The sequence below is a fragment of the Kryptolebias marmoratus genome, linkage group LG19 (assembly GCF_001649575.2).
Source record: "Kryptolebias marmoratus isolate JLee-2015 linkage group LG19, ASM164957v2, whole genome shotgun sequence".
In the NCBI taxonomy this organism is placed as follows: Eukaryota; Metazoa; Chordata; class Actinopteri; order Cyprinodontiformes; family Rivulidae; genus Kryptolebias; species Kryptolebias marmoratus.
In genome coordinates this window covers 7,454,848-7,469,470 of record NC_051448.1, presented here as the reverse complement: position 1 = coordinate 7,469,470, position 14,623 = coordinate 7,454,848, and the positions used below count along the sequence as shown (strand labels likewise).

The window sequence follows — 14,623 nt, the reverse complement described above, 5'->3', positions numbered from 1 at the left end:
ATCCATCCAGGCGGGGGACACCCTGGACAGGTCACAAGTCCATCACAGGGACACAGAGACAAACAACCATTCACACTCTCACACACACCAATTTAAAGTTACCAATCAACCTAGCATGCATGGTTTTGGTCTTTTAAATAAATCTGTAAAACTACCAATGCAAAAAAACAAAAAACTACACATCTAAAAAGAGGTCTACGAGTTGTAATGTACATTCAAATGATTACTTTCTGAGAGTTCTTTTATATCACAGACAAACAAATGCACACACGGGTAAAAAAAGTTACACTGTGGCTACATCCAATGAAAAAAACAAAAAACATCACAGGAAGCCAAGAAATTAGTAGAAAACAGCAACGAACGCTGATGGAATAATGATTCAAAGAGATTACTTTTTTCTTATCTTTTCAACATTTGGAAGTAATTTCCCAAAAGACCTGAGAAAACCTTCAACCGCTCCAAGACAAACAGTAATGTGTCGCTCGGCGCGATTAGCTACTCAACTCATTTGTAAAACTCGGGGCCTTCAACGAGGACCTCTCGCCCCGAGGTAATTCGATGAGAAGCAAATACAATCTCTGAGGGAGATGCTCACTGAATCCAAATTTTAAGGCCGATCAGGGCTGACTTGTGGTTGGATGGTTTCCAATGGGAAAGAAGGCAAAAGAAGACGTGCTCAGATAATTTCATTATGAGTGAAAACACAAATATGGCACTATGAACACGTCATGTTTTCATAGGATTATCCTATGAGTATTCTGAGGGACATCCAATAAGCATCACGTTTCTGTCGGTCTGCTTTTTAATAACTTTTCCACGATATAACAGGGAAGAAATATTAAACTGCATAACAAGGAAAACTCCCGTAAAGTTTTACTGCCCCCAGCTTCACTCCCAGCTTCATCATCTTTTTATTAGTGTTCCTGCATTTTTAGTTTATTTTCGGGGCTTTGTGCAAACATTAAGGGACGCTGCGATGACAGGCCTTCCAGTAAAGCCGCAGTCCTCAGCTCGTACGTTTCAGTCATCGGGTCAGGATCTGCTGATGTTTCCTAACATCAAATTTAATACTCGAGGTTGGAGCATTAATACCAATGTCTTAAAATAAGGTGCTTTGGATGCCATGTTCATAAGTTTTTTATCGATCTTATCGGATCTTTTATCTGTTTTTTGCTACCTGAGAGTTTTTCAGAGTATGGTCTTGATTTTCTGCGAAGGACATTGTGGCATGAGAATGGTTCTTTAAAACACTTTACTTTCTGACATCCCTCCGTGCACACATGCATGCCTAAAGCACTGCACACAGATGACGCTAACACACACCGTCATGTGTGGGATGACAAAATGCAGAGCTGCTGGAAGGAACGTGAGACGACTCGTAGAGCTTCAGAAACGCTGTTTTGCATGTTTGTTTACTGGTGGAAAGTTGAAATTTTTAAAAAATTTCTACAAATATTTAAAAGCAACGAGCATTTGAAGTTTTAACTTTATACTCTAAACCAGTGGTGCCCAATCCTGGTCCTCGAGGCCCACCATCCTGCAGGTTTTACTTGTTCCTCTGCTCCAACACACCTGATTTGAATCAGTGTATCATTAACAGGCTTCTGCAGATAATGAAGAGGTGATTTAACCACTGAATCAGGTGTTGGAGCAGGGAAACAAGGAAAACTTGCAGGATGGTGGCCCTCAAGGACCAGGATCGGAGACCCCTGTTTTAGATGTTTCTTTGCTCTTCAGTAGGTCTTCAGGTTCTGCAGGAACCTGTAAATCACTCAGTCATTCAGATTAGGTGTGTCAAAGCAGAGAAACAACTAAAACCTGCAGGATCGAGGCCCTCCAGGACCAGGATTGGACACTGCCGCCCTGTATTTTATACTTCTTTTCACCATGAGGTCCCACAGTGATCAGGAGGACTGATACAGGAGAATGACACTCACCTGGTAACACAACAAGTTAAACAAACAACTGTGGAGTAATGTAGCGTTCTTTCAGACTGGTATGACATTTATGAAAAAGAGTTCCTCTATAAGCCTGAAAAAAACAACATAAAAGGCCCAGTTTGGCTAGCCTGTAGCTAATATTTGCCCTTCTCTCTGTGCTCTGTGACTGACGTCGGCGCTAACTATTTAACAGAACATCCCTTCAGAAATCAACAGACCGTCCCTTTAAGAGGTTAGTATCTGAGGGGAAAATAATGTAGTATTTTTCTCATTAGTAAAACATGCATTTTAGCTTTAGGGGTTTATAAGCAATAGTTGCAAATGAGGCTTTTTATTTGATGCATAGAGTCTGAGAGCCAGTAGCAACACATAAACTGAGCGTGACATGCGTCGCAGGATTTTAAATAAATGCTAAACCTTTATTTGATCTCATTTAATAAGTTATCTACAACAGATAAAATATGTATTGTTCATAGCCTTCCAACAGAACCCCACCTTTAGATAATCTGAACTTTCCCTTTAAGTTAAAAATAACTTATGACAGTGAAAAACAAACGAGTCGTTAAGTCCTTCCTCCATGTCCACTTGGTGTCATTTGTGTTTTGCTCTGTCTTCTCCACGGTCCGCAGAGGAAACCCATCCCTCGTGGGGCGGGTGGGTGTTCACCACCGAGGCCCCGACCTTCTGGCCCGTCATTGGTCGCGACCGAAACCCGGACCAGTTTAAAACCAGCCGTCGCTTTCTTCCCCCTTTTTACACAGCCCTGAATACAGACAGACAGACAGACAGTCAGTCAGACAGACAGGGAGGGACGGACTCGCAGAAAGCTGCTGAGAGATAAGCAGAGTTGGTCCGAGGATGCCTGCGTACGCCACCAACATGAGGCTGAAGTTCCCCATCCTGGCCTTGCTTTTGGAGGTTATCACCATCATCCTGTATGCGGTGTTTGTGGTCTACGATGATGGGAAGGGTCACCATGACGACGCCCACGGTCACAATAAAACTGAAGAAAAGCCTTTGAAGCTCTACCCCAGTAAGTCTCGGCGTTCGGTCGCTCAGCTGCTCCTGGAAGGTTACAGACTAACATGCTGCATCAGTTTCCACAGGTTGCATCGTTTCACTTAGCTGAACGCATCCTAACATCTGAGAAAATACCAGGAACACTTGTGCTGTGTTTCTCTGACTTGGTGAGATTAGTGGGAGGCGGCTGGTGTTGGAACAAAACTTTATTTTAGAGCTGCCCTCTTCCACAGGAACAACTCTGCATTAGTGGATTAACTCTTCGTTATTTGGCAAATGAAAATTAAAGCATTCAAAAGGGTTTTTTTTTTTTTCCAGAGCAGATTTACAGATGCGGTTGCTTCTCTCTAAAAGTCACACATGAAGCAAAAGAGTAAAACAGGAGAAAAAAATCTAATTTTCAAGGTGGTACTATTATTAGGAAGTGAAAGTCGTTTTCTACAGTTGAACTCCTCTCTGTTTCTGAAATACTTATCTGCATTAGGATGCAGCCACAAACCGCTGCTTTACCGTACAAATATCTGCCAATGATTGGGTGGGGCAGGCGTGAGTGACGGAGATTAGTTCAGCCTCAAAAACACGACAGTTTTTCACTTCAGATAGGATAATCCAGTTACATTAAACTGTCCTGCAAGAAAACATTTGATGGATGAAGAATTTTCCATTTTTTAAAGCTTTGCTTTGAATTACTTTATTTTTCTATGTAGACATTTTTATTGTCTTTTTTAATATATATAAATGCAAATCTACAAATGTCAGCAAACATCGTTCAGTAAAATGTTGAAACGTTTGTGATTATTGTTGATAAGATGAATCTACAACAACAGAAACGTGAAAAATTTTTAGGCTTTTTGGTTGTTGTGCAAAGATCCACTATATGATATAACCAACCATTTGTATTTATTGTTTTAAAGGAAGAAAAATGAGCAGATTTTCTTGGAACTAGAACATTTCTGAAGGCCACCAAAGCAGCTCCTTTTTAAATTCCCATCATCAGTGATGTAATAATCTAAGCGAAGAAAAGAAATGCCAACATTTTGATGTGTAAACTGTATAAAAACTGCAAAGAGAACCAAGATCCAAGGAAATGTTTAAGCTGCTGCCAGTGGCTGGCTATGGTCACTATGGTGACCATGCATCTGTGTCTATCACTCCCTGACAGCAGACTAAAAAATAAGCCTCAAACAAACAGTCGCTGTGCAAAGACTCTAAGTCGGATTTTACAGATTGTTGAACCGTGAGCGGAAGAAGACGCTGATGGGGACACGTGAAATTTTATGTTTCAACTCTTTTTTATGCAGGAAATACAACAAATTAAAAACACCCTTAACTTTTAGTTTTGAAGAGCTGCAATATGAAGGAAGTCTGTGGCTGTTTAGCTGTGCGTTCTCTGCATTTTGGATGGATTTGAGAGAAAACCATAAATCCTACAGCAGTGAGAGAGACACTGGATGAAAGAAAACAAAAACCTCAACAGTTTGATGTATAATTTGTTTATGTACCAAAAAAAATTGTTGTGGGAGTTTTAGGAGCTTGTTGTTGAGTGACATCATCGACAGCAGAACACTCTGTGGAAAAAAATCTTCAAAATCATAAAACTTAAACTTGCCATTGTGAAAGAACCATAAAAACAATCAAAATGACAGCTCAGAGACGTACAGTCCAACTTTCTGTGAGCTGTTTAAACTTTAAATGATGTTTCTACTGTGAAGTCCACCTGAGCTGGAGAGCTCCAAACAGGGCTGGGTTCTCTCATCTGTTTTGCCAAAATCCCTTTAATCATCAGTGGGTTTTTTTGTTTTTGTTTTTTTGCTCAGTTTGTCTATGCTGTGCAGGAAACCCCTACCAAACGTCAGAGCACACTAATCCTGATTGAGCTGCACATTTTTTTGGAAAATTTGATCGTTTTCTTTCAGAGATACAGGACAAAATATTTTGACGGAATAATTTTAAGGGCACTTTTGAGAACTGATCATCATGAAATTATTTTATCATGATTATTTTACAAATGAAACTACGCTGATCTGTTAGTGTTTGGAGTATGTGTTGCAGATGACTTTCAGCTACTACCACCCTAAATTTTAGCTCAATATCTGTAAAATTGACTGAATTATAGACATTTTTGTGTTTGTAGTACGAGTTAATTAGCTGTGAATCCAATAATTACTTTCTGAGAGTTTAATGAAAACACAATCAGTGGTTCATGAGATATTTTGCTAACAGATAAAGACAAAAAACAAACACAGGTGTATGATTTTCCATCTTTTACGGTCTGTAACGATGACTGACTGAAGGACATTCTGATATTCCAGTGTAACGTAACGACACATGCTTCTAATTTCATCCTAATGAGTGGCTGACATGCAAAAGGAAGACATCAAAGGCGAGGTTATGCATTGTTTCAAATAATTCAGCTATAATTGTTGCTGCGCTTCCATCACTCCTCATCAGTCGGCTCTCCTCGGGGGGGTTCTCCTGTCGACTCCCCCACACAGCGCTGCCAAACGGCTGCTTTTCCAGCTTTTCTCTCACTCCGAACCTCTCACTGCAAGGACCGCGAGTCTGAGTCGCCCAGCTGGGACTCAGAAAGGGGCTTCAAAGAGTAACTCAAGAGGAAAGCAGGCTTTCCTCAGCTTCATCTGGCTTCAAGCCCGATCTGATAGCTGAACTTTAATGGGCTGCTGCACATGTTGTGCTTAGCGCTGATAACGTTGATCAAAAGACAAGATGAGGAGATACAAAGAATGCTTTTTTTGTCTAATCAAGCAGAGGCTTTTTTTAATCAGTAACCTCCATTAAAAACTCCATTAAAAATAACAGAAAGTTATCTTTTTTCCCCTCCACAAAGCAGATCTGATTACACACTCTTTGTTTAAATGCTGTTCGTGTAAAAGTGTGTGGATGCATTTTAAATACTGCGTTAAAGTCGTGTTTTTTTAAGCGTTTTGCAGTTCGAACATGAGCTATAATTTCCTGCATGTTGGGGAAATGTGATCTGAATTAAACGTGATATCGGGGCTGTAAACACCTCTAAGTCTTCACAATTAAAGACACAAAGAAAAGACTAGTAATAAAATATATTTGAATCAAATCATTAGCAGGTTAGCCTCTTATTAAAAGGATAGTTTGGTCATTTTGATCAACGTCAGTCATAGAGCGCAGAGTTTGGAGAAAAGAGCAGAAATCTAGCCAAACGAGGGCCTATTTTTCATTGTTTATCAGGCTTATAAGACAAATCTTTCTCTGTTGTAAATAATACATCAGCTAATATTAAACTTCTACACCTTTGCGTGTCGACTTTTGTTCAGTTTGTCGCTGTTTTCTTATCCGAACAGCGTCCGTGTTACCACACAAATGTACTGTATACTCGTTTATGCCAATGGTGCTGAATGCATCAGTCCGTCTGTTCAGCTCAAAGGTTTACTCAACTCCCGGCAAAAATTCCTATAAGTTGTCCTCAAGTTATGGCCATTCTCCCATCTCCCATCTCCCATCTCCCAATGGTGTGGGTTTTATGAACCCAGACCATTCTGGTTTTCAGTTTAATCAAAACTTACACAACTTGAAGCACCTTCAGGCCAACAAAATCCATTTTTTGGGTCTGGATATAGCTGGAAAATGTGCGAAGTGATCATCACTGAGGATGTTCACATTGTTATCATTATTGTTGTGAGTATTGTTCTCAAAAAAGTACAATTGTTCATTTATCCCCGTCAGTGTCTGCCTCATTAATATTTTGAGATAATGTATTTATCAAAGCAAGTTGCCCCTGGGGACAATAAAGTTTCATCCAATCTAATCTAATCTAAAAAAAAATTTAAAAAACTAAGCATTTATTGTGTTTTATGTAAACACAGAAACAACAAATTCCTCAACTGTTTCTTAACCAAATGGAACAATTTCCTGGACCTGGTTGTCTGGCACACTCACAGTCCCAAATCTCCAACAATAATAAATAAAAATAAATTAATAAACAAAATACCTGATAGATTCAGCAGCCTCAGCACCAATCGACTCAGAGCACATACTGTACATTTACTGTATGTTGTAACAGCAACAAACTAAACAAACAGTATCATGCAAAAGTGTGCAGGTTTATTATCACCTAACATATTGTTTTTTGGGGGGGTTGCACATCAGAGAAAGAGTTTTGGAGAAAGAGTTGTTTTATAAGCCTGGAAAACCATTTTTAAAACAGAGTGCCAGTGGTCCCCACCTGGCCAACCTTTGAAAACCTTTTGGACGCATCGCAGCAGTCGACAACAGACAATACATAGATTGCACCAACCGCTCATCAAGAACTGAGGAAATGAGCCCTATTGTTTCCCAGCCCACATGTCTCCACCTTGATGCTTTTCCCACATGAGAAGCTCATCATATCGAGGAAACATCGCTTCGAGGAAACAGGAGCCCGACTTCCCGCCGCAATGATGAGCCCTGCTCCAAAGTACCTGGACATAACCCTTCGAACGTGTTTGTTTACTGGTGTGTTCTTCCTGTCAATAAAACAGCCACAACCTCACTGTTTCCAAAATTAGGAAACCAGCATTCTTTGAAGGAATGCATATCGCCCGCCTCCTCGCGTGCTAAAGCTTGAAACAAAGACCTCTTGTTGTCTAAGTGCTCAAAGTATGTGTTGGGAATGTGTCTCAGCTGCAAATTTGATCTTATTTGATCTTAACTAAATCTGACTGAGTTATGATCAGCTGTGGCGGCCATCTTGAACTGGGTTAACTCCAAGAAGTTAAAATCCTCTCGTTGGTTCATGATATGTTTTGCTGACAGACAGACAAACTTCCCACGGCTATGGGTGATAATAAACTTTAAATCCCATGGCCTTTTTCAGTGCAACAGCGCTCCAAATTTGTCTCCTTCCTTGAGACTTTATCAGTTTAAACTTGTGAAGATCATATGCACTTAATTGAAAAAGGGGCAACAGACCGAGTTAGAGGGTTTTTATTCCCAGAAGGCCGTTCATAGTGTGATTAAATTGCTTCTGCAGCTAACAGGTCATGACAAACAAGGCAGCCATTGTTGAGGGAAATGACTCCTTTTCTGTCCAGAAGTCATTTGAACTATAAAAAGAAGAAGATACCACTGCGCCAAGTACCTCACTTTAAATTAAAGGCAGCGTTTTATTAAATTGTCTCATCTGATTAAGTTTCATGTGCTTATTAAGCAGCGGCGGCAGCAGAGCTGACCTCTCCTCGTGTGTCTCCAGTGTTTCAGGACGTCCACGTGATGATCTTCATCGGCTTCGGCTTCCTCATGACGTTCCTCAAGAAGTACGGGTTCAGCAGCGTGGGCATCAACATGCTCCTGGCCGCCTTCGGCCTGCAGTGGGGCCTCCTCATGCAGGGCATCTGGCACCTGGACGGCGGCAAGATTAAAGTCAGCATCTTCAAGTACGTCTCCGAAAGGACTCTTTGTTTTAATGCAGTTATCCAGAAATATGCAAAACATTTCAAAATAAATTAGTTTAAAGCAGTTTTCAAACTGAGAACATGCTGAAGAAGGTAAAAAGTGAGCTGTTAGAGTTAAAACAAGCAGACCAGAAGCTACAATTAAACAGAACAGAGACTAAAATGACCTGAACACAAGCTGAAGCCAAAAAAAACAACAAAACAATTAGCATAACGGATGCTTAAATGAGCAAAATAGATGCAAAAAATTAGCAAAACTGAAGCAAAATCTATCTAAACTTATGCTAAAATTAAAATTGTCGAAATAGCAGCTAAATTTAGCAAAACTTTGACTAAACGGAATAGAATGAATAACTAAAAACAGCCGAACGATGGTTTAAAGCTACACGTAGCTATACAGTAGCTAGAAGCTACAAGTAATGGTTATCCAAAAGTAGCAGAAAAAGATTAAAAATTAGAGCAAGCATGCAAAGCAGGTTTCAAACAGAACCACGTTTTCGAAGGAACTGAAGAGATCTTGATGTATTTCTATCGGGAAAACATTTTCAAATAAAGAGAAATGTTTTTTAAAAAGTATAAAAGATACAAAAAACAAAATTCAGAGCACCCATTTCCTAAATGAGCTGAAGGTTTTGATACTGTGAACGATTAAAATAGCACAAATTTTGCAGAAGTAGTTAGATTTCCAAATGTGGATGCTGAATCAGCGTCATGGAATACCACAAATCAATCACTTCTTCTCGCTCCCTCAGAATGATCAATGCAGACTTTAGCACAGCTACGGTCCTGATCTCCTTCGGCGCCGTTCTGGGTAAAACCAGCCCCGTTCAGCTCCTCATCATGACCCTTCTGGAGATCACCATCTTCTCCATCAATGAGCACCTGGTGGCAGAAATCCTGGGAGTAGGTTTATAGAGAACACAAACGCTCATGTGTCAATACGAAAACAGGATTTCATGAAACACTGAGAGATGCTCTCTTCTTTACAGGCTAATGATGTTGGAGCATCGATGATCATCCATGCTTTCGGAGCTTACTTCGGCCTGGCTGTGGCACGAGTTCTTTACCGGCCTAATTTAAGAGACGGACACGAGAACGACGGATCGGTGTACCACTCTGATATTTTTGCTATGATTGGTGAGTCGAGTCAGGTCAAATTTCTTTATTTAGCACTTTTCTGCAACAAGACGGTTCAAAGCACTTTACATCATGAAAATACAGAAACACAGAGTCATAAAACACCAAACTAAGATATAAAAAACTGATAATAAGCTAAACTAGGATTTAAAAACCTCAGCTGGACAGGTCAGAAATGATACAAGCTAGGATAAACTAAAAGTACCGAAAGGCTAACTAAGAGTACCAAAGGCCAACTAATCAAACTAAGTTAAAACATTTCAATAAAAGGCCAACTAAAGGTGCAAAAAGGCTAATAAAAATAAAAGAGACCATTATATTCGAAAACAATGCATAAAGTCACTGGGTGCACAGTTATTTGACAGACTGGGTAGATTTATTCAATTTATTTAATTTGATTTTCATGCCTGATGGTGCATTTCATCTCAAGTCAGATGTCAACAGCTTGGAAAGTTGGAGGGTTCTCACCATTCTCCAAACCTAAAGTGTCTCCCTCATGGAAGAGAAGTCGTTTGCAGTAATCAACTCTTTTTTTATGCACTGATCCCGTTAAAGTGCTGTACAGCCTCTATAAGTTAGCATGCTGCTGCGTTGTTTGAATCATACAGAATTATAGGTTTATATTGCTGATAGTTAACCTGGTCACCAAGCACAATGATGAGCAAATCATTCTAGTTTTTCTAATTTATGCATAATATAAAAATAAAGGACTGGCATTCCTTGAAGGAATCCATATGCCCTGTTGCCTTTTGAGCTAAAGTTTGCAATCTGTTAGCGCTCAGAGTACGTGTTAGGGATCACTCTCAGCTACTACCTCACCAAGCTTTAGCTCAATGTCTGCAGAGATGACTGAGTTATGTGGTATACTTTGGCGGCCATTTTGAATCAGGTTGGCTCCAGAGGTTGCAGATGTGCATCCAATAATTGATTCCTGGGAGTTGAGTCCGAATGGGTGTTTACTAATCGTCTTCTTCTGCAGGAACTGTCTTCCTGTGGATGTTCTGGCCCAGTTTTAACTCGGCCATCGCCGACCCGGGCCTCCCTCAGCTCACCGCTGTGATCAACACCTACCTCTCCCTGGCTGCCTGCGTGCTCTCAGCCTACGCCATCTCCAGCCTGGTGGAGCACAAAGGAAAGCTGGACATGGTCCGGCCCCTTCCCCACCACCTAAACTCGTTTTAAACTCAAACGTTCGGTCGGTAACTCGGTTATATATGTTTATCTTTGTTCAGGTGCACATCCAGAACGCCACCTTGGCGGGTGGAGTTGCGGTGGGAACCTGCGCTGACATGAACATCGATCCATTCGGCGCCATGCTGATCGGATTTGTTGCTGGCATCATCTCTACCCTGGGCTTCAAATACCTCTCTGTGAGTTAACAAAAACGCAAGCTGGAAGAAGACTCAAGCCACTCGGCATGTTAGCTGTGCCGGCCATCTTGAATGGGGCTGATTCCAAAAGTTGGTCAGTTTTAGAGGTCCAACCAGTGATTCATTAAAGTTAGTCCAGTGGTCCATGAGATATTTCGCTAACGCTGAAGACAAATGAACAGAGACACAGGCAAAAACATTATCCCCTCTCGCTTTCAGCAGTGGCTGATTAAAAGAATAAAAATATAACAACGAAATGTACAAAATTAGGTTGACATTTTCTCTTGCGTCTTGTATAATCTGTAAACTCTAAAAGCAGTTATTAATTTTTCAGTGTGGCTTGTTCTAATAAATCCTAACAGGAAGATTAGCAAATCAAATGCAACGAGTTTAAAGTGAATTTCTAATCAATTTAATCACTCTTCTGTCAAGTATTGTGAGACAGGACCCAAGTATGCAGCCTTGACTCGAGGACTGGTTGAAAAAAAGACATTTAGTGAAAACACAACAAAACAAAGACACGAAGAAACGAAGACAAACAGCACGACCGACTGAAGACGAACTGAAAACCAGGAGTTCAAATAGACAGGAAGTGATGAGGAGCAGGACTGACTGACGGGCCGCAAAGACACCAACTGAACCCAACAGATCTCAGAAAATGAAAAGGACATGAAATAAAACAAAAACCGCAGATCACGACAGGTTCATGAGTAAGAAGCCTCTTCGTTTAATTTACCACCCTTGGAGAAAAAAAAAAAAAAAACTACGCCACATCTGTCATAACCGATTAATTATTTCAGGCAAAGATTCCTCTCTTGAATGTCAGCTTCATAATGAGCTTGTCTGTTCGACGTTCATATGTCTGAGTCTGTTGGCCAGAAAAAAAAACCATGAAATTTGAAAAGGTCACATCTGGCTCTGGAGAACTCGGATTGTCCTTTTCTGTAAACCGATAAATTGTTGTTTGCAATTAAACTGTTTTAAACTTAGAGGACTTCATGCCAGCTTTTAAATAGGAGTTTTATTTGGTTTTTTTTTGCCTCCTTCGTAGCCCGTCTTGGCCTCCAAACTGGGCATCCAGGACACCTGCGGCGTCCACAACCTGCACGGCATGCCGGGCATCCTCGGTGGACTGGCTGGCATCATAGCTGTGGCTATGGGGAAGAAAGACGGGTAAATCTGACATAAAATAATGTTTGCACATACAGTGTTGTTGCTTGGGAGTAATCTCTGTCTGTGTTTAAATCTCAGCCATGCATCCATGCAAGCTGCAGCCTTGGCTTCATCCCTCGGGTTTGCTTTGATCGGAGGAGCTATCACAGGTGGGTGAAGGAACCCAAAAAAACCCAAACACAGAGAGGTTGTCGCTGAAAGGAAATGCTTTATGATGTCCAAAATGCACAGCGACAGCTTAATCAGACGCTTTTGTTTTCTTCACCAAGGTTTAATAATGAAGTTGCCATTCTGGGGTCAGCCTCCGGACCAGAACTGCTTCGATGACTCGCTTTACTGGGAGGTGAGAACTCTGGTTCCTCAGAAATCTGACCTCTGACCTCCGATCGCCGGGTGATGACCTCACCTGATGTTCGGTTATTAACTAGATAAGATCCAGAGCTTCAGTGCAACCGTTTATCTCACGCTGTTGTTTTCATGCTTATTCCAATCCAACGAATTCTGTAAACTTTGTGCTATTTCAGCCGTTCATAAATCAAAACGTTCAGCTCATCACTGAGACTTTTGGCTTCTTTGAACTTTTTAAAATATGTGCCTTTGTGCTCAAGTATTAGAATTACATCAAGATCTCTTTAGATCTTTCAAAATCATTGTTCTCTTTGAAACCTGCTTCAGGAAACTTGCTCCAGTTTTGCCTTCTTTCAATACGTTTAGCTTTCAGCTAACATTTAGCTACTTTTGGCTTTTGGCTAGCTTTTTGTTACTTTCAGGTTTTAGGTGCCATTCTGCCTCATTTAGCTTTTACTTTGCTTTTGTTACTTTTAGCTTATACTAGCTAATTTTAGCTTTTGTTTGCATTTTGCTATGTTTGGTTTTTAGCTACTGTTTTGTTTCTTTTACCTTTAATGACCGAAGTTCTTCAGCACATTTCAGCCGTCATTCAGCTCTCAGGATTCACACTGCTTTTTGTTTTTGCAAAAACTGCAGTTTCTCCAGTTTTGAAGTTGATAAACAAAAGTATTTTTGTCTTTTATCGAACTCTGCTGCGTTTGTTTGCTTCAGGCAGATTTGCATCTTTCAGGACTTTAATTATAACATGACGTGTCTTCTAGGTTCCTGAGGAAGAGGAGGAGAACGAAGGCAATTTGGATCATGAAGACCATTCGAAGAACAAAGCAGAAGTTTAAATATCTGCACATCATCCAGAGAAAAAAACACGACTTTAGCTTTAGCTGTCAGCTAGTCTTTTATTTTGAAATACAAAAATAGATAGATAACCCTTTTAGGCATCCTGCATATAAAGATATTACACACAGGCTGTTTTTAGTCACAGCGCAGGTTAATTTTATAATTAGCAAAGAGAAATCTAGATCAAACACAAAAAGCAAAAGTTTTGTTAACTTGATTTGTTTGAAAACAAAAACCGGAACAAAAATTTTTTTACAATGAACATTTTGATTTAAAAATAAAAAAAGAAAGAAACCCCAACATTTATGAACCACTTTGTGCTGGAAAACAGCAACTTTTATAAGCTTTTTTTAATATTTTTTAAAAAGCATACAAGCATGTTTTAGGATCTTACTATAGTGTGTATTTTTTCAGACGTTTTCACCACATTTGCCAAAAGCAGGAGGTGAAAACAGCTTCGTCTGCAGCTTCATCTTCATCTTCATCACTGGAGCCCGGTCCTCCCGAGAGGAGAGAGTCCTCCTGTTAGGAGTCAGTCCTCCTGAGAGGGCTCAGTCCTCCTAAGAGGAGTCAGAGTCCTCCTGAGAGGAGTCAGTCTTCCTCAGAGGAGTCAGTCCTCCTGCGGTCGCATAACGTCCTAACTAATAAATATCTATATTTCTTATTATCTTCTGCTACTTCAAAGCATTTTCTATCCTTCTGATGAAACTTTTACAGTTTAGCAGAAGGTCTCTCTCACTGAGCGAGCTGCGTTTTTAGGAATTTTCTTTGTTTTTGTTTGTTTTTTGTTTTTGTGTACAGTTTAGTTCTTGAATGGATCGACACGGTCAGTTTCATCAAAGCGAACGATCACATCCGGTACTGAGTAACTGCAGTTGCTTTTCAGCCGTTTTCTGCTTTCCTCACTGATGAGTTGTTGAACCTTAAACATCTGCTTAACTCATCACTTTCATTGTTTTTTCAGTGCTGAAATATTTCTAAGTGTCTCCTTTGGCAACATAAAACTGAAAGCTTGATGAAACTGACTAAAAAATAGACTTTTCACATGAAACATAATCAGGTTTGTTCGATGATTTTCTGATGCCTGAAACACTGAAACCTATCAGATTTTTATTTTATTTTATTTGTTTATAAAGTGGACACTGAGTCCTATTTGTATGATATACTAATACTGTCATAATAAAGATGTTTTTGTACAATAAAACTGTTTTGTGCAAAAGGTTTTAAGAGTTGCATCAATCAACATTCATCCTATTATTTTGTAGAATAGTTCCGTTATGAATTGCTTCTTTTATTTAGTTTAATTAAGAGTAACAAACAAACATAAGTGATCAGTCTCACTCTTTTTAATGAAAGAGCATGCTTAAATTTG

The 14,623-nt window shown here is 40.0% G+C and overlaps 1 protein-coding gene across 1 annotated transcript; it reads left to right on the top strand.

Moving 5' to 3' along the window:
* The first annotated feature begins 2,689 nt into the window (after positions 1–2,689).
* On the top strand, positions 2,690–14,473 carry rhag (Rh associated glycoprotein). Its single transcript, XM_017412036.3, has 10 exons — positions 2,690–2,973; positions 8,182–8,365; positions 9,136–9,286; positions 9,373–9,520; positions 10,500–10,666; positions 10,753–10,890; positions 11,942–12,063; positions 12,142–12,212; positions 12,333–12,406; positions 13,176–14,473. The coding sequence occupies exons 1-10, from the start codon at positions 2,799–2,801 to the stop codon at positions 13,248–13,250; spliced, it is 1,305 nt and encodes a 434-aa protein (XP_017267525.1). The 5' UTR covers positions 2,690–2,798; the 3' UTR covers positions 13,251–14,473.
* The last annotated feature ends 150 nt before the right edge of the window (positions 14,474–14,623 follow it).